Source organism: Solanum verrucosum, unplaced genomic scaffold, assembly GCF_900185275.1.
Source record: "Solanum verrucosum unplaced genomic scaffold, falcon-dt-bn FXZP01000109.1, whole genome shotgun sequence".
Classification (NCBI taxonomy): Eukaryota; Viridiplantae; Streptophyta; class Magnoliopsida; order Solanales; family Solanaceae; genus Solanum; species Solanum verrucosum.
In genome coordinates this window covers 62,869-87,159 of record NW_026020594.1, presented here as the reverse complement: position 1 = coordinate 87,159, position 24,291 = coordinate 62,869, and the positions used below count along the sequence as shown (strand labels likewise).

The following is a 24,291-nucleotide window of genomic DNA, read 5'->3' as shown; positions in this document are numbered from 1 at the left end:
AGACCCAATCACCAACCTCAAATTCAAGATCCCTCCTTCTAACATCGGCACAAGATTTTTGCCGACTTTGGGTCATTTTCAACCTCTCTCTTATGAGTCAAACTTTTTCAATGGCATCATAAACTAGTTCAGGACCAATTAGAGCAAACTCACCTACTTCAAACCAACCAACCGGAGATCTGGCAATGCTTGAGTGGTAACTATTGTTGTAGGCAAATTCTATCAATGGGAGATGATCATCCAATTACCCTTGAAATCAATCACACACACCCTCAACATATCCTCTAAGGTTTGAATGGTGCGTTCCTCTTGACCATCTGTTTGTGGGTGGAAAGCGGTACTAAGTTTAACATTGGTACCAATCCCTTGTTGGAACGTCTTCCAAAAATGTGAAGTAAATTGAGCACCCCGATCCAAAATGATAGACAAAGAAACCCCATGCAAATTCACTACCTCTTTGATGTACAATTTGGCATAGTCTTTCGCTGAAAAGTAACCTTTACGGGAATGAAGTGGGCTGATTTAGTCATCCTATCAACAATGACCTTTCAAATAGAATCATGTTGCTTTTGAGTACGAGGCAAACCCACCACAAAGTCCATATTCACCTCCTCCCACTTCTAAGTGGGAATATTTATATCTTGCAATGAACCTCCCGGTTTTAGGTGTTCGGCCTTAACTTGTTGACAGTTCGGACATTTGGCCATAAAACCCGCTATATCCTTTTTCATGTCATTCCACCAATAGACCTCCCATAGATCACGGTACATCTTGGTGGGTCTCGGATGAATAGAATATCGCGAACCATGAGCCTCTTCTAAAATTTGCTCTCTCAAGCCATACATTCGGAACACATAATCTACCTTGGTACCTAAGCCATCTCCCCCTTGGGAGAAAGCCTCAACGGACTTGTTGAGAACCGATTCTTTCAACTCCATCAATATAGGGTCAAGGTGTTGTTTAGACTTTACGTCAACCACAAAGGATGATTCGGAACTATGATGGACCATGAATCCACCCTTGGTGGAATCCACTAGTTGGACACCTAATCGGGCAAACCTATGCACATCACGAACCAATTCCTTCTTCTCATCTTCTACATGAACCACACTACCCATGGACAATCTACTTAGGGGATCCACAACTACATTGGCTTTGCTGAGGTGGTAAAGGACACTCATATCATAATCCTTTAGAAGTTCTAACCACCTTCTTTGTCAGATATTCAATTCTTTTTTACTAAACACATATTGAAGACTCTCGTAGTCGGTGAAAACATCTACATGAACCCATAAAGGTAATGTCTCTAAATTTTCAAGGCAAATACCACCGCCGCTAATTCGAGATCATGAGTTGGATAATTCTTTTCATGTACCTTGAGTTGCCTCGAAGCATAGGTAATCATTTTACCACGTTGCATAAGGACACATCCCAAACCCACTCGAGAAACGTCACAATATACCACAAACCCATCGATACCCTCTGGTAAGGTCTACACCAGAGCGGACGTAAGTCTATCTTTCAATTCTTGGAAGTTTTTCTCACAAGCCTCCGACCACACAAACTTTGCTTTCTTTTGAGTTAAAGTCGTTAATGGAGAAGCAATAAAGGAGAAACCCTCAACAAACATCCTATAGTAATCGGCCAAACCCAAAAAGCTTCTAATATCGGTAGGAGCTAGAGGTCTAGGCTAAATCTTGACCGCATCCGTCTTTTTAGGATCACATCAATACCCATGCTCAACACAATATGACCAAGGAAGGCAACCGACCTTAGCCAAAACTCGCACTTACTATACTTAGCATATAATTGGTGGTCCTTAAGGACTTGCAATACTATCCTCAAATGATCCTTATGTTCACCTTCACTCCCGAAGTCTATTTCCCGTTTGGGAGGAATATCGGGTAAGTCATTGGGGAAGACTTTCAGATACTCACTCACTATGGGGACCGACTCCAAAGAAGGAGTCTCGAACTCAACGTCCATAACCCTAACAATGTAATACATGCATCCCTTTGAGATCATTTTTCTAACTTTTAGACATGAAACAAATTGCCCTCTAGGAATAGAATTTCCCCCTTTCCACTCTAAAATTGGCTCTTTTGGAAATTGAAATTTGACCACCCGGGTCCTACAATCTATTGAAGCATAGCATGCATGCAGCCAATCCATGCCCAAAATTACATCAAAATCAAGCATGTCTAATTCTACCAAATCAACCAAAGTGACTTTATAAGACAAAGAAATAGGGAAACTCCTATATACTCTTTTAGCTACAACTGAGGCACCAACCGGAGTAGAAACCAAAAAAGGCTTTGTTAGGGTTTCGGGGAGTACATCAAATTTCATAGCCACAAAGGGTGTAACAAAAGATAAAGTGGCACTGGGGTCTAATAATGCATAAACATCAATGGAAAAGACTTGCAACATACCCGTTACAACATTCGGGGAGCTCTCTTGGTCACCTCTTGATTGAAGAGCATAGAAGTGATTCTTCTTAAAAGCATTGGAATTGGAACCAATAGGAGGAGTCTGATTGCCCTCTCTTCCCTTGGCCATATGGGTTGGACAATCTTTCAATTGATGCCCACTTTTTCCACATCCATAGCACACACCCATACCGGCAAGACATTTTCCCTCATGCTTCTTACCACACTTGGCACATGTAGGCCTCTCCATGGAAGGTCCAATCTTATTGCCTCCTTGAGGCTTAGGGTTAGACTCCCTATCTTTGTTGGTCTTAGGAGCATTAGAGGAGCTTTGGTTAGAAAACCTCTTCTTGAACCTTGGTCCACTTTGACCTTCAAACTTACCCTTATAAAAATTACTATCATCGGTCTTTGTCGTTTTACCTCTCTATTCTTCTTTCTAAGACTTGTCTCCTCAACTTGTTGAGAATACACCATTAGACGTGAAATGTCCATATTGTCATGAAGCATTGCCGCACAGCATTCTTCCTCAATAGAGTCGGACACCCCGTCACAAAATGGTTCATTTCATCTCTAGCATTAGACACTAAAGATGGGGCATATTTGGACAACTTATTAAATTTCAAAGAGTATTCTTGGACACTCATACCTCCTTGATGAAGGTTGATGAATTCCTCCACTTTTGCTTCCCTCTTTTCCCGTGGAAAGAACCTACCGAGGAATGCATTCTTGAACATATCCCAACCAATGGGACCCGCTCTTATAGCCCTATTATCCTTCCATTGAGAGTACCATACTTGGGACACATCTTTCAATTGATACCCGAATAGTTCGACTTTCTCAATAGAAGTCACTCCCATAGCATCCACTATCTTGTAGACCTCTTCCAAAAACTCTTGTGGGTCTTCATTCACTTTAGAACCAAAGAACATAGGAGGCTTCATTTGAGTAAAGTCTCTCAACCTTGAAGCCATGGTGCTCACATTAGGATTCACTCGGGGCCCAACTTCCATATTTGTTTATGCCGTTATAGCTTGGGCTTGAGTGGTGACGGCTTGAGTTTGAACCATCATAAGTTGAGTCAAGGTTTGGAGAGCCGCCCTTATCTCCACATTAGTCATTGCCCTTTCATCATTAGGAGTTTGAGAATCTTGAAGAGCTTGGGGAGGAACTCCCTCATTCACATTCTCATCTTGCATCCTCTTTGCATTCCTTCTTCTTGTATTCATTGCCTATAATCACAAGAGAAGGGTTAGGAGAAAGGACTTCATAGAGTTAGGACTCTAAAGCACGACTAAAAAGTAATGGAAGAAGTGAAAGTTCCTAAACAGCGTATAGCCTCTCATTCATAAGTGTGGCGCACTTCACACTCATGAGCAAGACTCTACTAGATGTGGTTCATGAGACATCAACCTAAATACCATTCCCAAAACCTTATGCTCTGATACCAAGTTTGTCACGACCCAGGAGTACCCCGTAGATGTAACACGGCATACTTGACCCCAAAGGGGTCTCATACAAGCCTCTAGCATCACCATTACATAAGACATAGAAATAATGCGGAAAAATTTAAAACTTTTACAATAGAAGTCAAACATCATTTTCATAACCGAAAATCATAAGAATCTAGACTTTGTCTCATTTACCATCTAAAACATAGGAATACAAAGTTTGGGACTTAGCCCATTACATCAATAAAAGTCTCACTATGAGAAATACAATAGAAACTAAGAAATAGATAATATGTCCTCGAACTTAAGGACTCACCACAACTTGGAGATAAGCAATCCAAGTCTTCTTCAAGAAAAGAGAGTGTATGTCACCTAGCTGGAACCTACACTTATAAAAATGTAGAAGAAGAAGGGGTTAACAAAAATATGTACTAAGTATGGAAACATGCATAAAATCCTTTAAATATGATAAAAAGGACATTTTAGTTGCAAAGTATGCATTTATCAAGTTTGGAAACCAACATGCATTTTCAATGTAAAAGACAAGTTATAATCACATTTATACTCACAACATAGTAACATCAATACATTAGCAACCCCTAAGGAACACGTGTGCAATGTATGGCTGGCATCCCATAATACCAACCTTACTAAGTACTCTTTTGAAGCTACCTTAGTCATACATATCATCTTTAGACCTCATCAAAATCAATAGCCATAAATAAGGAAATAGTCATGTACATTACTTGAATTATAAGGAAAGGCATTCATAACAACTACCTATTCAACATATATGCATACATTCAAATCACATCATAATATAAAGGAATCATCCCATGACATCTTACTAAGTCTACTTGTGCAATGTGGAAGTGAAGTCCCATACCCCCACTCCTACTAAGTAAAACTCACCAAGAAGTCATAGTATAGTTCATGTCTCATTCATTATCTTTATTATATAGGGAAAAGTAGTCATAAACGACATAGACCATATGAGCTACATGGAATCCAGTGTCGTGTAACCCCACAACAACATTATCATCATCCTAGACAATTCATACATAATCAAGTGTAAGGGTAAGGGAAGAATGGCCTTTCAACAATACCTCAATTTACACAATAGTCATAGGATCTTCACTTTCTAACTGAATTATGAGTCCATGCACAACATTCATCAACATGTATAAACCCTAGCAATTTACCCCCTCTCAAGGATTATGAATCATGTCACACAATTACACCTAAAGATACTACAATAGGCGTGAATAAAACAAGATTCAATAACTAGATTAACATAGATAGAATTCATAGTAATCATCTTGCATCAATACACCCATCACAATTCATGAAATTTGAGTCATGGGGGTGTTCATGGGTTCATTGGGAATTTTACAATAAAAATAACCATTAAATATCAATCATCCATAATATAATGCAATTAACATAATAAAATTATTTTTAGGAAGAACCCATGGCTAGAATGAAAACCCTAGTTTTTGAACAAGTTACCAATTTTGAAATTAGAGTTTGAAGGCATTCATGGAGAAAGTGTTCCATGAATCAAGGTTCTGATACCTTGGTTGATGTTTTTCCACGAAATTGTAGTGCAAATCTTGGAGCTTGAACCCTAATATTGACCTTCTTCTTTGTTCTTCAATGGAATTTAAAGAGAGAATATTTTTGGGAGGAGAGTTGGTTGAGTATTGAGTTTGTGAGTTAAGAGGTGTTAAAAGAGGTTGTTAATAGTTAATATATACTTATATATGTCTAAATAACTAATTTAAACCGCCCTTAACCTTTAATAATTAATTAAGGAATTAATGAAATGTTTGCATCTTTGACCGACTTAAGGCAGCTTCACAGGCCCCCATCCACGAGACCCTATCCACGGGGCGTGGATGGAACCACGGACCGTACTGGTTACTCGTGGTTTGGGAATGGGGCTTGTTATCTTGGCCAGCCTTTAGGCCTCACCTACGAGACCCTTCTACGGGGCGTGAATTGGCCCACGGACCGTACTGCACGCTCGTGGAATGGGACTGGAACATGGAAGTTTTTGGGGTGGTTTGGGGAGACTAAGTCTCAAACCACGCCTCCTAACCATGGAGCGTGGTTCCACCCACGGCTCGTAAGTGCCCAAACGTGGTTCATGTTGTATTTTACAGCTTTTTGGACCTTCTCTTGGGTCCTCCTCAAGGACCCTTAGGGGTCCTAGGGGGTCGTGCCTTGACGTTTAGGCACTAAAATCCTAGTACTAAGTTAGGAAAGTTATTTTAGGACTCTAACCTTACGTTTTAACTTCATTAGGCTACTAGACTACATGTTAGGCTCTAACTTAGGTCATTAGATTTTCGGGGTGTTACATGAGCAATATGGTGGCTTCATGGGTTCTTGGGGATTTCAACATAAAACCATAATAAATCATCAATTCAATCATAATATAAGGTAATTCAAGCATTAGAATCATTTTTTAAAGGAACCCATGACTTGGAGACAAACCCTAGCTTTTGGGGGATTTCTATCTTTGAAATTGGGGTTTTGAAGGGACTACATGGATGAAGGTTATCCATCGATGAAGGACTACCATACCTTAACAATGAAGCGCAATGAATTTGATGAGTAGAACTTGTTTCTTGAACCCTAGCTCTATCTTCTTCCTTCTTCTTCTTCCTTGATATTCTAGAGAAAGAATTTTTGGTGAGGAGATGAACTTTGGGAATTATTTGAGTGTTTGGGAAAAATGACTTAGTTTGGGTGAATTTGACTTAAAAATGACTTATACAGTGACCCAAAATGACTTCACTTTGATTGGACTTAAACCAGAAATTCCCAAAATAACCCTCACTTAAGTGATCTGTCATTGACCACGTGGGGGTCCACGAGCCGTGGTCCTGACCACGAGTCGTGGTACCCTTCGTGGACTTGAGGCAGTGGCTAGGCAACAAGTTCCTTTAGCTCACAATCCCAAGGCATCTTCAAGAGGGGGTCCACGAGCCGTGGTCCAAGCAACGAGTTGTGGTCCAAGCCACGAGTCGTGGTCCCTCTAGTGTGCCTTGAGGCAGTGGCTTTCCACTTCCTCATCATGCTCACCACCACCAAGGCATGACCAAGGCCACTCCCACGAGCCGTCTAAGGCTCACGAGCCGACAAGTGGCTCGTGTAGAGGAGACAATTTGGGGTAGCCTTGAATAGGCTACTGCCTCCACCTCCACGAGTGGCACCCCAACTCGTGGCGACCACCAATGGTCGTGAAGGCCCTTGTGGTCTTGGGGCAGTGCCTTGGCCCTTGCCTTGGCCCTTGCCTTGCCCCTTGCCCTTTGCCCTTTGCCCTTGGCCCTAGGCCACCTCCATGACTTTAACCCTCAAACATAGCTCTAGTTTAGCCTACTAGTTTCCTGGGTGTTACAAACCCACCACCTACGTATCCCCTCTATGGACCGTAAGTGAACTGATGGTCCATCGGTGGGGTCCATAGACACAGACATCAGCTCTAAAAAATTTGTATATCTCATTCTTGTCAAATCTGAGGTGTTACAATATCTTCCCTTTGGTAACATTGGCCCACGAATGGAACTCAAAACATCATAAGCAGGGTAGAAACAAGATCTAATAGCCCAACATGAATGCAATCACATAAATGCACATATCCGAGGAGGAGGAATCAACTCCAAGCTAAAGTATGTCCAAAACCTCATTTCATAAGGCATATATGTAACTCATACTCAAATGGACATAAACATGAAAAAATCAATCAAGTTAACTCATTTTTCTCAAAAAGAAAGTTAACTCATGCATGAGAAAACATGAGAATGACTAAAACACACGAATCCTAAAGAGTGAACATGAAGGGCTTATGCCTCAAGCTAGAACCAAAGAAAAAAAAGAAAGAGTTAGGGATACTAAGACATCACATCACCTCCGACCTTCCACATGCCAAACCATAGAAAAGAATCCTTCCAACAATCTAAATAGTTCCTCACACACCAATAATGAAGCACACTATCTCCCCCTTGGGAGCAAACCTGCCTAGTCTTTTCGAATCCTATCCCTCAACCCAAACAAAGTACCAAAGCCTTAACAACCATGGAATCATTGAAACAAGTAAACACTTAAGAAGTTTCCACAAGGATTTCAAGGCCGACCTTAAACACACTAACCATACGTTAAGCCATACCATAGCGAAAGAAACACCCAACATCAAGCAATGTATAAGGACAAGCTAAAAGACCATAACTTACCAATTACCGCATTTTAGAAACCCTCATTATCTTGTCAAGCCCGAAGTGCATAAGACATATCTTGATTCTGACCATCGGAACCTAAGAAAGGGTAAGGTTGAGCATGTCGATGATTATCTCCCTCATTCCTAAAGACCGTAAGGCAATCCCTTATCTTATGATCCATTTTTCCACAACCAAAACATGAATTTGTACCGGCTTGACACTCACCTCTATGGCTTTTTCCACACTTTTGACACTCGGATACCATTTGCTCCCTAAAACTATTACCTTGGGAATGACTACCCCCAATGGACCTTGAATATGAGAAATCACGATTATCCTTTCTTGCTCTCTTTGAATACCTAGTTTTCTCCTTAATCTTCTCCTCTTCTATGTGTTGTGAATGAACCATCAAACGGATACATCCATCTCCTTAACAAGAATGGTGGTAAGACATTTTTTACCACCAAGTCAGAAGCACCCGACACAAACTTACTCATCCTTGCCCTTGGATCGAAAACCATAGTTGAATCATGTTTAGACAATTGTGTGAATTTCATAGCATACTCTTTCACACTCATATTTCTTTGACGAAGGCTAATGAACTCAAGTACATTTTCCTCCCTCATCTCAAGGGGAAAGAACATATCAAGAAAAGCAACCTTATATTTCTCTCAATCAATAGGACCCACATCTATTGCCCTCTCTTCCTTCCATTGATTAAACCAAACTTGAGCAACACCCTTGAGTTGGTAATCGGCCAATTCCGCCCTTTCTACCGAAGTGATACCCATAATTCCAACTATCTTATAAACCTCATCAATGAACTCTTGAGGATCTTCCTCAACCTTAGAACCATGAAACTCCATAGGATTCATCCTATTAAAGTCCCTTACTCTAGTTGCCACCGTACCCATATTTGGGTTCACGGGATCCACAACCTCCATATTTCCTTGAGCCATCATAGCTTGGGCCAATGCGTGAAATGCGACTTGAAACTCATTATTTTTCACTTTATCGGCCAAAGGGTCGACCGCCACTTGGGGAACCTCTTGTCTCACATTTTCACAAACATTCCTTCTCACGGGATTCCTTCGTGCAAGTATATTCTTAAAAGTATCGGATAAGGATCAAGAGAGAGACATACAGAGTTACACTCTATCACATGACTTCAGAATGATGAAAGAAGTGGAATTTCCTAAACATCTTATATCGTCTTATTCATAAATGTGGCGCACTTCACACTCATGAACAAGACTCTACTCGACGTGGCTTATGAGACATCCTATGACCTTTCTAAACCTCGTGCTCTTAATACCAAGTTTGTCACGACCCAAAGTACCACCTAGACATAACATGGCGTATAGGACCCCGAGATACCCTATACAAGACACTTAGTATATGTCATACAAGATAATAGAATTTAAAGATTTCAAAAGACAATTTTATATCGTAAAGAGATTGACGAAAAATGGAAGTCTGAGATAAGTCACAAAGCAATCTAGTACAATATAAGGAAAGTAATTGGGATGTAACTCATCCATCACATACAAGTCTGAAACATAAAGGACATAAAGTAGTCAAAGTGACATCGTCCTCGAATGTATGAGGACTCACCAAGTCTTCAAAAGCTCTAAGGACCAATCTAGCCATAAGTGTGTGGAATGGAAACATTGGAAAACACTACATTAGTGAAACAATGTAGGCACAAGTATGCATTAGTACATTGAATGTACTAAGTATGAGGGGAATGCAATAAAACATGAGACGTAATCATAAGGGGACATAATTGAAACACGAAATGCATGACCAAGTTAAAACATAGTAAAATCATTTAAGAAGATTAATAAATCATGAACATGGTCAATGCATCTTTAAATCATAAAGAAAGCTTCATAAAACATTAGTAATTGACTTAGTTCATTTTGTGGGAAGTTTACCATTAACCGACATAGACCATGTGAGCTATAACATGGAATCCAGTATATGTCCCACACTGAAAAAGGGGTGTCCTACTTGCCAAGATAAGGACCATAAATCTGAGCTAAAGTGGATCTACTAGCTATTGTCTATCTAAGAAAATCAACGTCTATCTAAGACAATCATCCTATGGTGGAACATAGTTATGGGATAAGGAGATTTCTACTAAAAATCCGGACTCAAGCAATAGGAGAGCTTCCATCTCAATATCCTCTCGGTGCTAAGCATAAATCCCACTGAATAGTCATTAATCTTAACTTGTCTTATCATTATGGGACATGGGTATTCACCGCTTGTCTTATCATCCATGGAAAATTATAATTAAGATATTAATCCAAGCTAGAAACATCATAGGATAGCTCATTAGACCATGCATGAGAAAACCTTTCACCATCCATAATCTTTTCAAAATAGCTTTTAAGGCTCATAGTCATTCACTTCATGCTAAAAATACCCTTCTACTAATGGAAATCATTTTGAAAGCGTGATTTATAATCATTGATGACATATACAGATACCATACTAATCAAGACCTAATTTAGGTAATTAGTCTGAAAAGCATTGAGGGCGAATCTAGATGTCATTCATGTCATGTTGCCAAACTTCATAGAACATATAGATATCTTCATTTATATCTTACTTGAGTCATAAACATTGATTTCATGAAAATAGGTATGATTTCATAAAAATACATTCATAGGTTCAAGCTTCTTTGTAGATTCATGTAAGTTAGGGTTCAAAGTCAAAATTCATAGATCAATGCATGGGTTAACATGGTATTGGTTGAAAAGCATGTAATCAAGTCTAAATCATCAAAATAAGATCATAATAAAACAATTGAATCCATAAAAATAGAACCCATGAGGAATTGAGTGAAAACCTAATCAAACCTTGGACAATTGAATTGGAGAATTAAAGAAACTTTAGGGACTCAGTGGGTAAATTGAACCCATTGATGAACTTACTACATACCTTGATTAAATCCCTAAACAATGATGAAGAATGGAGACTTGAACTTGAAGAACCCTAGCTTCTTCTTCGTCTTTGATATAGAGAAAAGATTTTTGGAGAGGATGAATTTGGTCAAGTTTAGGGAATTTAGGAAAATGAATTGAACTGAGTAAATTGGGGGTTTAAAAACTTTATATAGGGCTTAGGGTAGAAGGCGAAACGACATAATATTGGGTTAAAACAATTAGGGAAAGACCCAAAGCCCTTTTAAAAATAACTGCCGACCACAATCGATGGTAGGAGCTACAGTCTATAAGTCTATTTACGGAACCGTCCCGGTCTACCATCGATGGGGTTCATGAACTTGTTTTTAGAACCTCGAATTACCTGACCCGAGTACGGTCGATTGGTCAACCTACAGTCCGTATATGGCCACCGTAAGTCCAACTTTGGCCCTCAAAGTTTCACTAAGCCTAGGACTTACCTATGAGACCTACATATGACTCGTACATTGAACGATGAATCGTACTAGTGAACCTTAAAAAAGGTACTAGAACTTGACTTTGAAAAATATTTAACCCACCACCTATGATCCCCACTTACGGACAGTAAGTGAACCGACGGTCCGTCGGTAGGGTTCGTAGACACAGATAGCTCTAGAAAATCTGCATTTTCCCATTCTTGTCTAATCCGAGGTGTTACAATATCTCTCCCTTGGGAATATTCATCCTCAAATGGAACTCAAGACATCATAAGGAGGGTAGGAACTAGATCTAACAGCCCAATGTGAATGTAATCACATAAATGCACATATCTAAGGAGGACGAATCAATCCAAGCAAAAGCATGTCCCCAACCTCATTTCGTAAGGCCTATATGCAATTTATACTCAAATGCACATAAACATGAAGAAGTCAATCAAGTTAACTCATTTTCTTAAAACCCAAGTTTTCATAGGCATGTATGCATGAAAAAACATGATAATGACTAAAACACACGAATCCTAAAAAGTGAACATGAGGGGCTAATGCCTCAAGCTAGACCCAAAGAAAAAAGGAAAAAGTTAGGGATACTAAGACATCACATTACATCCGACCTTCCACATGCCAAACCATAAAACAGAATCCTTCCAACAATTTAAATAGTTCTTCACACACCAACCAAGAAGCACACTATCTCCCCCTTGTGAGCAAACCTCCCTAGTCTTTTCGAATCCATCTCTCCCAAACATAGTACCAAAGCCTTAACAACCACAAAACCATTGATGAAAATAAACATTTAAGAAGTTTCCACAAGGATTTCAAGGTTGACCTTAAACACACTACTCATACTTTAAGCCATACCATAGCCAAAGAAGCACCCAACATCAAGCAATGCATAACAAAAAGCTAAAAGACCATAACTTACCAATTACCGCATCTGGGAACCTTCATGATCTTGTCGAGCCCCAAGTGCATAAGACATATTCTGCTTCCGACCACTACTGGAACCTGAATAAGGGTAAGGTTGAGCATGTCGATGATTATCTCCCTCATTCCTAGCGATCGTAGGACAATCCCTTATCTTATGATCCATTTTTCCACAACCAAAACATGTATTTGTACCGGCAAGACACTCACCTCTATGGCTTTTTCCACACTTTTAAGACTCGGATACCATTTGCTCACTAGAACCATTACTTTGGGAACGACTACCCCCACCAGACCTTGAATATGGGAAATCACCATTATCCTTTTTTGCCCTCTTTGAATCCCTATTTTTCTCCTTAATCTTCTCCTCTTCTATTTGTTGTGCATGAACCATCAAACGGGATACATACATCTTCTTAACAAGCATAACGGTTAGACATTCTTTGCTCACCAAGTAGGAAGCACCCGGCACAAACATACTCATCCTTGCCCTTGGATCGACAACCATAGTTGGAGCATATTTAGAAAATTGTATGAATTTCATAGCATACTCGTTTACACTCACATTTTCTTGACGAAGGTTAATGAACTCAAGTACCTTTTCCTCCCTCATCTCAAGGGGAACGAACCTATTAAGAAAAGCAACCTTAAATTTCTCCCAATCAATAGGACCCATATTTATTGCCTTCTCTTCCTTCCATTGGTAAACCAAACTTGAGCAACACATTTGAGTTGGTAAGTGACCAATTCCACCCTTTCTACCGAAGTGATACCTATAATTCCCGCTATCTTATAAACCTCATCAATGAACTCTTGAGGATATTCCTCAAACTTTGAACCCTGAAACTCCAGAGGATTCATCCTAGTAAAGTCCCTTACTCTAGTTGTCATCGTATCCATATTTGGGTTCACGGAAGCCATAATCTCCCTATTTGCTTGAGTTGTCATAGCTTGGTCCAATGCGTGAAATGTGCTCGAAACTCATCATTAGTCACTTGTTCAGCCAAAGAGTCGATCTACAATGTTGGATAATGAGTAGGAAAGGTTGTAATGATAAACCTCTTGATAATTGAACTGCTAGTAAGCGGTGAAAGGAATGATGCAAGTTATGTGTGTATGTATTATTGTCTATATAGCTTTCTTTCACTACCAAACTATGCATACATGATTTATTAACCATTTTAGTTTTAGTTGTGCTTAGGAAATGCTTCAACATAATTTTCAATGTATATTAATTTATTTTTTTGAGTAGTAGCAATTTATCTAATGAGATCATGTATTGATGAATATTTATCTTCATTACACTTCCTTATATGTGTTCTATTCTCTGTAAAATTTCTTTATAGGCTAAGATTTCTCATCTTATTGATTAAAATTTTTATATTTTTGCTTCATTGCTAGTTTTTGCTCAACATTGCTAAATTTTAATGATTCATGCTATGTCATCTATATATCGAGAAGATTGGTACATACAACAGATTTCTTTCTAAGGTGATTTTATGCACTCAAACTTTAAACTCATATAAACAAATCGTGCTCCCATTTTATTTCAATTTCTTTTATGATGTATAATTTTCATAGATTAAGGAGGTGTTTGGTATGAAGAGAAATGTTTTCCATGGAAAATGTTTTCTTGGAAAACAAGTGGATTTCTAACTTATTTTCTCATATTTGGTTGGTGAGTAGAAAATATTTTCTGCAAAATATCTTTTAATGTTTAGTTGGTGAATGAAAATAATATTTCAGAAAATATCTTTTATTTTTGGCTTGAGACTAGAAAATACTCTTAGGAAAAATAATTTTTGACCCGGTAGTGTAAAAAATGAAAATTTAAAATTTTGAATTATTTTTCAAAAATATTTTTTTAAAAATAAAATTGATGGGGGTAGCGGTTGAGGGGTGGATGGGGTTAGGGCTAGGGGGTAAGGATGACGTAAAAATTGAAATTTCAATTATTTTTCAAAAATATTTGTTTTTTTTTAAAAAAGGTTGACTGGGTAGAGGGAGAGGGGTAGCGGCTGGGGGGTAGGGGTGGCATAAAAAAAAAATTATATTTGAAATATTTTCCAAAAATAATTTTTTTTTTAATATTGACTGGACGACTTGGGTGGTGGGTGGGGGGGAGGGTAGAGATGGGGGATGGCGTAGAAAAAATATTAATTTGAAATATTTTTCAAAAAAATAAAATTGACGGGATGGCTTGGGTGAGGGTCGCGGGGGGGGGGGGGGGGGGGGGAGGGGGGATGGCATAAAAATGATTTTTTTATTTTTCAAAAAAAATTGGCGGGGGGTGAGGGGGGGAAGGGTTATGTGGTGGGGTAAAAAATGAAATTTTATAAATTTGAAATATTTTTCCAAAACAATTTTTTTTTGGGGGAGGGGGGGTAGGGGTAGGGGTGGTAGGAGTTGGGTGAGGTAAAAAAATTCTTAAAATTTGAAATATTTTCAAAAGTATTTTTTTAATTTTTTCTGTTTAGGGAGAGGGGGCTGGTTTGGGGATAGGGGTAAAAAATATTTAAAAATTTTATTTATTTTTTGGATGGAAAGAGTCGGGTTAGGGTAAGAAAAAAAATTGAAGGATGAAATAGAGTTTTGGAAAATGTTTTCCTAATTTTTGAAGGGAATTCATTTTCCTTAGATTTGAGGAAAATGAGTTGATTTAGAAAACATTTTCTAAAACATTTAAGTCAACCAAAAATGGAAAAATTGAAAAACATTTTCCAGAAAATATTTTCCTTCATACCAAACACACCCTAAATTTGTTCAAGAATGTGATTAATGATTGATATTGGGTAAATTTAAAAACTATTTTGAAGTTTATGACTCAAAATATAGGCAAAAGTCAATTTCATAACAAGATAAGAAGTTTAGTATTACAAATAAATCATTTGTATTGATTCATAAAACTAATAACATGCATTATACATTATATATGTTAATGCATTTGAAATAATTGTCATGAGTAGTGCGAAAGTCAAACTATTCTCTGAAATAAATGTTATCTTTTGATTTTTCTTAATAAAGATATCATTCAAGTAAATTTGTAACTTCTGTCTATATTAATGGTAGTTGAAGTTGGATAATTCACCTCTTTTTTTTTTTACCATGTACTTATAAATGTATATAATACCTTTTGTTTGAAAAAAAAAAGTGCATTATCCACAGAAATGAAATGTTCAAATTTATATTTATTTTATATAATAGATGACTCAATGTTATTAATTGATGATCTATCAATTAATTTTGTTTCTTATATTTTTTTTATCATATATATCGTATATACACATAAAATTAAGCATATAAAAGATGATATGATACTTTTCTATCACAAACATTCATAAAAAAAATTCTCATTTTCTATTGACATTTGTTACTAATATTTTTATTTAATTGTTTTAAATAATTTAATATCCGTTATTAATAAGAAAAAAATCAGCTAAAGAAGCAAAAATTTGATGTAACACCACTTTTTGGTCAGTATTATTAATTATTTTTTTTGTTTTTTTTTTTGTTTTTTCTTCCATTTACTATTTGTGTTAAAAAACTATTGAAGAAGATAAAGGAAAAAATAATGTCCAGTATATTAGGGACAGATATGCAAATTCATAGTTATAATATATAATTATTTAAGAGGAAAAACAAGTCTTAGATATAATCAAAATAAAATTTATTTCTTTATTTTTACTTAATTATAAAAAAAAAATCGTTCTGAAGTATTGTTATACCACGCAGAATATGGACAAATTTCCAAGTTGGTAATAATGCAAACTAGTTAGTTGAAAGGATGAAACAGAAGAAGATAAAATGTATTGTCATTAATTAGCTTTTTTATTGTTGCTCTCCTCCCCCCAACTCCCACCCCCACTAACAAATGACAACTCCTTGTTTACATTTTATATTGAGTTATTTGATGTTATGAATAAATAATTACAAAAATTAAATTAACTAATGAGCAAAAGAATATGATTTTATTGTTTTTCAAATTTCTCACATTAGTAAATTTATTTTACAAGTTGACAAGACTCTTAAGTATATTAATTTGTTAAATAAGAAAATATTAGTGGTGAAAGAAAAATTAAATCAATTTCGATTATAGTATAATATTAAATGTCAAAGTGGTAAAATGCAAATAGAAAGTAACAAGGATGAAATAACCGAAAATAAAATAGTATATATATTTTTCAAATGAACAGAAAATAAAATATGTTCTAAATGAATTGCCATTTTTCTTTTGTTATACTTATCCTAAAAAAAGGAAAACTGTCAATATTATTTTACATGTTAAGACATTTCACTAAAAAATAAACATGAATTATCAATGGAAAGTTAAATATCAAAATTTATTGTTAATTCTATTTATCGATGAATTAGTAATAAAATTTTGAAATAAATTAATAGATGCGAGCAATTAATTGACAAAGTTCATAGCAAATATCAATCTTTCCTGTAGTGATTGTTGTCAAATGAATATACGTTTTTTCTCACACGCAAAATACGTACATTCAAACTAGTTATATCAAAAATATGTTTTTTCACTTCGATTTTATTTTCTCTCTATCAACCATCTCAAAATAATTTTGAAAAAGTTTGAGAGAACTCAATTTTTTTCTCAAATTTCCAAATGTCACAACACATTGTACAAATAAAAAATTACTAGAATACTAATTACGTTGTCAAGATTACTAAATGAGGACGACTAAATAGAGTGCGTCAGGAAATTTTATAGTTAAGACTTAAAATATTGAAAAAAATTACGTAATTATATGACTTAAGATAACATAATTTCTAAAAATCCTTACCATTTGAATTAATTACAAAAATTCCCTTTTTCCTCTCTCTTAACATTTGGATACATCATTCCACTCTCTATCAAATACATTACAACTTTGCTTGTGTACAATATATCTATTTTAAATGTTATTGTTGATACATAACCCTAATTATTTCAAACCCAAATCAGTAAGAATTTGGTTTATACTTATATATCTGATACATAATTTATATATCAGATAAATAACTTATGTATCATTTGCTATGTATCGGGCGAAAGAACAATATATGCGTGAGTAGTGAAAAATCTGGAATTATTATGATTTTGGAAACTTTTGAGTACAAAAATATTGAGTAAATTTTAGGTTTAACAAACATAAAAATCATATTTGTATGTTATAGCTATAGTTTGTATAATTGCGTTTGGAGCATCAGATTTGTATAAATTGCTGGCATCCTCTCATTTGTATAAATCGCTGGCAACCTCTCATTTGTATAAATCGTTGGCTGCCTCTCGTTTATATAAATCGTTGGCAGCCTCTCAATTCAACTTTATATGTTTGTATATGTGCATAAAATTTGAATATGTATACAATTGAATCGAAATAAAACGTTTGTATATCAAATCTCTCTCTCGCTTTATACAACACAAATTATACATCGTAATTTGTATAAAGAGAGAAAGAGAAAAGAGAATTGAGCAAGGGAAGATCTGTATTTGTATAATTATAAGTGTATAAGACGAAAATATATGTATTTGTATTTGTATATACAAATTTATCTCGCTTTATACAAACACAAATGCATTTTATACATTTGTATTTATATAAAGTGAGAGAGGTGAGGGAGAGACCGACGAGCAAGAAAGGGAGAGTGGTGAGCAAGAAAGCTAGGGAGAGAGGCGAATGACAACTGCTTGCTACGGGTTACAATTAAATTAAACAGTGATTATAACATTTAATTTAAATTAATAATTTGTTATTTTATACAATTTTCTCAAAAATATTTGGTCATGATATAGCGTAGCAGGACAGTATTATGGCCCAACATTTAAAGCCCAAGGACATAGCAATTCAGATGAGTGCAGAAATACAAATCGGCTTGGGCCTAAAAAAAAGCCCAGTAACATAACCCTAGGTTCACCATATATATATATTTACCTGCCGCAGACCGCAAAAAAACCCTAGACTGCATATTGCTGGCAGAATTTATCGCCGAGGTAGAGCTTCAGGTCTCGTCTGCTAAGTTCTCAAACCTCCGAAGATGGCGAAGCAGAGTGTTCAGATGAGCAAAAAGAGAAAGGTTTTGTAATTTTTTTCTGTTTGATACCACATTTTGTGAAATTCATAGAAATAGCTACTAATGTAGTTTTGTTATTTCAGTTTGTGGCAGATGGCGTCTTCTTCGCCGAGCTGAACGAAGTTTTGACACGTGAATTGGCTGAAGATGGATATTCTGGAGTGGAGGTCAGAGTTACTCCAATGAGGACTGAGATCATCATCAGAGCCACTCGGACTCAGAATGTTCTCGGTGATTACTCTAGCTTTCTTCGATAGGAATTACTATTTGTACTCTTGTTTTATGGACCTAGTATTGCTGGATTCGCCATTTGGTTGCCAGGCTAACTGTTAATTTATGTGGTACTTTGTGTTTGGCTATATTTTGTAACTACTGGTTGTAGGATTCTTAATTATGAGTTTTTGTGTTAACTTCAAGATCCAACTGTTAACATATGTTTGAAATGAAATTTAGTCCCATGCTGGTGTGGTAGTTGTTCAATTGGAATATATAATTATAGGGGAGATAAACAGTGGGATCTGAAGATAGAGAATGGGGTTATAATGGTGCTTAAATCTCTATTAGGAATACCTTTTTAAAAATGATTTAAATAAAGGAATGATTAAGAAAGAAAGTAATGTTGAAGTTGTGCTATTATCCTGCACTTAATCATCTGGCATATCATTTCTTAAAGAAATTCAGGAGAAATAGTCCTTTACTTCTCCTATTGATGTGGTTATTGAAGAAAAGTTGTGCATCAGGAGAAGGGTCAAAACTGCTTGGTAGTATTTTGGCTATTTTATTTGCAGTTGATATTTGATACATCTTTTCTTTTATTAGGTGAAAAGGGGAGGAGGATTAGGGAGTTGACATCAGTTGTACAGAAGAGATTCAATTTTGATGAGAACACTGTGGAGCTGTATGCTGAGAAGGTTAACAACAGAGGACTTTGTGCCATTGCTCAGGCTGAATCACTTCGATACAAGCTTCTTGGTGGTCTTGCTGTCAGGAGGTAATGATTGTGCTATCTTCCAAATCACCTTCTGCTTCATATAATACTCCCTAATTGTGCCTTTCTTACTTGGTTTTTTTAATCTGTTGAGAACAATGACATGCTTGTGCCTTCTATTTTTGTAGTATTTTCCCTTTCTTTTTCTTTCTTTACCTTACAGTAGTTCTCTTTAGCTAAGCTTATAACCTTTGCACACAATGAGCAGTCCTCATTGTCATAAATTCTCTATAAATGTACGTCATCAACAAAGCAAATTGGGGTGCTAGTACCAATCTTGTGTCGGATGTTGACTAGAGAAATTGCCTCCATGCCATCACATCTTCATGATGTAATTTAGTCTTCATGCAGTAGTTTGGAGAGATGATACATTTGTAGATTTTCTTTCAGAGTTGTTATACTTGTAATGAGGTGTGTTTCAATCATCTACTTCATATAATGCTCCCTTATTGTGCCCTTCTCACTTGGTTCTTCTAACCTGTTAGGAACAATGTCATGCTTGTGCCTTTTATCCCAGTAGTGCTTTTCCTTTCTTTCTTTAGCTTATAGTTCTCTTTAGTTAAGTGTATAACCTTTGCACACAATGAGCAGTTTTTGATTTTTTTTAGAAGTTCTCTATCATATATGTCATCAACAAAGCAAATTGGTGTGCTAGTACCAATCTTGTGTCGGATGTTGACTAGAGAAATTGTCCTCCATGCCATCACATCTTCATGATGTAATTTAGTCTTCATGCAGTAGTTTGGAGAGATGATACATTTGTAAATTTTCTTTCAGAGTTGTTGTACTTGTAATGAGATGTGTTTCAATCATCTACTTCATATAATGCTCCCTAATTGTGCCTTTCTCACTTGGTTCTTCTAACCTGTTAGGAACAATGTCATGCTTGTGCCTTTTATCCCAGTAGTGCTTTTCCTTTCTTTCTTTAGCTTATAGTTCTCTTTAGTTAAGTGTATAACCTTTGCACACAATGAGCAGTTTTTGATTTTTTTTAGAAGTTCTCTATCATATATGTCATCAACAAAGCAAATTGGTGTGCTAGTACCAATCTTGTGTCGGATGTTGACTAGAGAAATTGTCCTCCATGCCATCACATCTTCATGATGTAATTTAGTCTTCATGCAGTAACTCGGAGAGATGATACATTTGTAGATTTTCTTTCAGAGTTTTTGTACTTGTAATGAGATGTGTTTCAATCATCTACTTCATATAATGCTCCCTAATTGTGCCTTTCTCACTTGGTTCTTCTAACCTGTTAGGAACAATGTCATGCTTGTGCCTTTTATCCCAGTAGTGCTTTTCCTTTCTTTCTTTAGCTTATAGTTCTCTTTAGTTAAGTGTATAACCTTTGCACACAATGAGCAGTTTTTGATTTTTTTTAGAAGTTCTCTATCATATATGTCATCAACAAAGCAAATTGGTGTGCTAGTACCATTCTTGTGTCGGATGTTGACTAGAGAAATTGTCCTCCATGCCATCACATCTTCATGATGTAATTTAGTCTTTATGATGTAACTCGGAGAGATGATACATTTGTCGATTTTCTTTCGGAGTTGTTATACTTGTAATGTGGTGTGTTTCAATCATCTACTTCATATACTGCTCCCTAATTGTGCCTTTCTCACTTGGTTCTTCTAACATGTTCAGAACAATGACCTGCTTATGCCTTTTATCCCAGTAGTGCTTTTCCTTTCTTTCTTTAGCTTATAGTTCTCTTTAGATAAGCGTATAATCTTTGCACACAATGAGCAGTTTTAGATTTTGTCAAAAGTTCTCTCTCATGTATGTCATCAACAAAGCAAATTGGTATTCTAGTACCAATCTTGTGTCGGATGTTGACTAGGGAAATTGTCCTCCATGCCATCACATCTTCATGATGTAATTTAGTCTTCATGCAGTAACTTGGAGAGGTCACATTTGTAGAATTTCTTTCAGAGTCATTAAACTGGTAAAGAATAATGAGGTGTGTGTTAGTTGTCTACTCTACAATTCTAAGGCTTTGTCTCCTCCTATGCTTGTCATCTATAAAGCAAATAGGTTTACTTAGTTCCAAATTTGTGTCGGAAGATGACTATATCAGTTGAAGCATGCTATAGACATTCTCCGAGTTGTATAACTTACACCTCTGTCTTTGGTTTGCAACATGGTTAATTTGTTTCAATATCTATTTCTATGTGAAATATTTAGGGTTGACCTTATTTTAATCTCCTTCCATGCTTGTCATCTATAACTTACAACTCTGTCCTTGGTTCTTGGGACTTGCTTTGTTCGTTTCCATTTATTGTTTATTTTTAAATGAAATGTAATTCTTTATGATTTATTCTAAAACAAAATGTATTTGTTTATGGTTTATTTTTGTGTATGATTGGCTTATTTGTTATTTTGCTTCTAACAAGTATCATCAACTTTATCAGGGCATGCTATGGTGTTTTGAGATTTATCATGGAGAGTGGAGCCAAGGGATGTGAGGTATACTTCAATTTTCTCTCTGCTCACTACATGAAACATAATGTGTTCCGGTAATTTCATATATACTTTAATCAGGTGATTGTTAGTGGAAAATTGAGAGCTCAACGTGCCAAGTCCATGAAGTTCAAAGATGGTTACATGATTTCTTCTGGTCAGCCTGTGAAAGAGTATATTGACTCTGCTGTAAGACATGTTCTCTTGAGACAGGTAAAAACTAAAGATCAGTTAGAGCTCTTGTTTTTGATAGTGTCCACTCTCGTTTCCGATGTGATTCTTTTTTTGTCAGGGAGTACTTGGTATCAAGGTGAAGATCATGCTTGATTGGGATCCCAAAGGAAAGCAAGGTCCAACTACACCTCTTCCAGATCTTGTCACAATCCATCCTCCCAAGGAGGAAGAAGAATACATGAGGGTGTCAGTGGCAGCACCAGTTGAAATTGAGCCTCCGGTTGTTGTGTAGGTAGCAAGCCTCAGTTGCATCAACTTGAAATTTTTCCAAATATTATTATATTTTGTTAATTTTGAGTGTTAGCTTTTTTTTGTTAACTTTGGGTACTATAGAGACGTGTTGGAGAATTTTGTTTAATGTTACAATGACAATCGCAAATGCCTCTATGACAATTTTGTCCTATTAATATAGTCTCTTTTTCCTGGTGCATTCACATTTTTTGTATATAAATGAAGAAAAGTGACAATAGCACTGCCTCGTTTCCATGCAGCACTTTTAGAGGTCGTTTGGTATAGTGTATTAAGAAAAATAATGTATGCATTTGTATTATCTTACGAATCCTCAAACTATAAATCAATAGAGAGACCGTGCAACAAACTACTATCATTTCTTTCCCTGGGATTCTGATTCTCTTCTTCCCATTCGTTCCGAGTCGCCAAGGGGCAGAAGCCTTTCTTCTGATTTCTTTGGAGCACTTTGTTTGGTGCCCTTTTTCAACTTATGTATAACTAATACACTCTATTGTGTATTAAGGTGTGTATTGCTCATATCATGAATTTCTAGGTATAAGCATTGAAATGATTTTAATGCATGCATTAATTCAATTAAAGATCCAATTGCCCTTCAATACCTTTTTATATCTTTTCCACCATAATAGTGAAGAGTATCTTTGTAAATAATCTTTTTAATGCATCAAGACAAAGAATGCATAAAAATAATTTATGCGTAATTAATGTAAGTATAACTAATACATGCATTGCTAACACTCTATTTAGTATCAAGACAAAGAATGCATAAAAATAATTTATGCGTAATTAATGTAAGTATAACTAATACATGCATTGCTAACACTCTATTTAGTATCAAGAAAAAGAATGCATAAAAATAATTTTTGCGTAATTAATATAAATATAACTAATACATGTATTACTAATATTCTATTTAGTATTATTTTTATACACTATCAAACGATCCCTTAGTCATAATTAAATTTAATAAAGACTCACCGAGTATGTGAAATCAAAAGTAAAAGTTAAGATCACGGAGCTCTTACCGTGCATGTGTAAGCTTTTTTTTTTTTTTGGCTATACTCACGGCTGGTGCTCCTTCCTCCAGATGCCTTGGCATTTTTTTTTAAGGAAAAAGGGTTAAAAATACACTTTAAACTTTGATTATGTCCTTATCGTTAAAATGAAGCTATCCTTGTCGTCTACATTGACTTTGGTCATTTACTGTCGCTGGAAGGGATGTACATGACCGGATTGGTTTTGATTTTTCAAATATCAAACCAAATCATTTGTGTAAAAATTTTAAATTTATAAATCAAACCAAACTAAAAAAAATTGGATTTTTTCGGGTTTTTCAACCTCGGATTGATTCGGGTTTTTCAAATACCAAACCAAACCATTGTGTCGAATTTTTAAATTTATAAATCAAACCAAACTAATAAACCTCGAATTTTTTTTAGATTTTTTGGATTTTTTCGGTAAAGTTTGCATACAAACATATAATTAACTTGTGCTCCAAACCCTGAGGGGTAGCTCAGCTGGTAAAGGCCTGGGACAAAGTCCTTCAGGTCGCCGGTTCGAGCCCCAGCAGGGCCACTGGAGGCATTACAAACCGGCCGCGTCTCCAGGGCCCCGTGGAACTAACCGTGGTGGACCCGCCTTGAAACAGCGGGACCCGGTGGGTACAGCTAGTCGGGTTCGCAAAGCGACGCCCGGAAACCACGGTAAAAAAAAAAAAAAAAAAAAAAAAAACTTGTGCTCCAAAATTTTTTTTAGTCCAACCAAAATACAATTATCTAAGGTGTTTCTTAAAAAAAATAACACAAAATATGAGATAAGTACTGATGACACAAAAATATTCAATAAAAAA

General features: G+C 36.2%; 1 protein-coding gene across 1 annotated transcript; it reads left to right on the top strand.

Moving 5' to 3' along the window:
- Positions 1-18,341: 18,341 nt before the first annotated feature.
- Positions 18,342-22,621, top strand: LOC125811294 (40S ribosomal protein S3-2-like). Its single transcript, XM_049490800.1, has 6 exons — positions 18,342-18,511; positions 18,592-18,739; positions 19,328-19,499; positions 21,911-21,965; positions 22,041-22,172; positions 22,252-22,621. The coding sequence occupies exons 1-6, from the start codon at positions 18,473-18,475 to the stop codon at positions 22,423-22,425; spliced, it is 720 nt and encodes a 239-aa protein (XP_049346757.1). The 5' UTR covers positions 18,342-18,472; the 3' UTR covers positions 22,426-22,621.
- Positions 22,622-24,291: the final 1,670 nt, after the last annotated feature.

Excerpts from the sequence above, each read along its gene's own strand:
- LOC125811294 (XM_049490800.1), top strand. The coding sequence starts at position 18,473 with ATGGCGAAGCAGAGTGTTCAGATGAGCAAAAAGAGAAAG. Across the intron at positions 18,740-19,327 it reads TCGGACTCAGAATGTTCTCG|GTGAAAAGGGGAGGAGGATT; the intron begins GTGATTACTCTA and ends TTCTTTTATTAG. Across the intron at positions 19,500-21,910 it reads GGTGGTCTTGCTGTCAGGAG|GGCATGCTATGGTGTTTTGA; the intron begins GTAATGATTGTG and ends CAACTTTATCAG.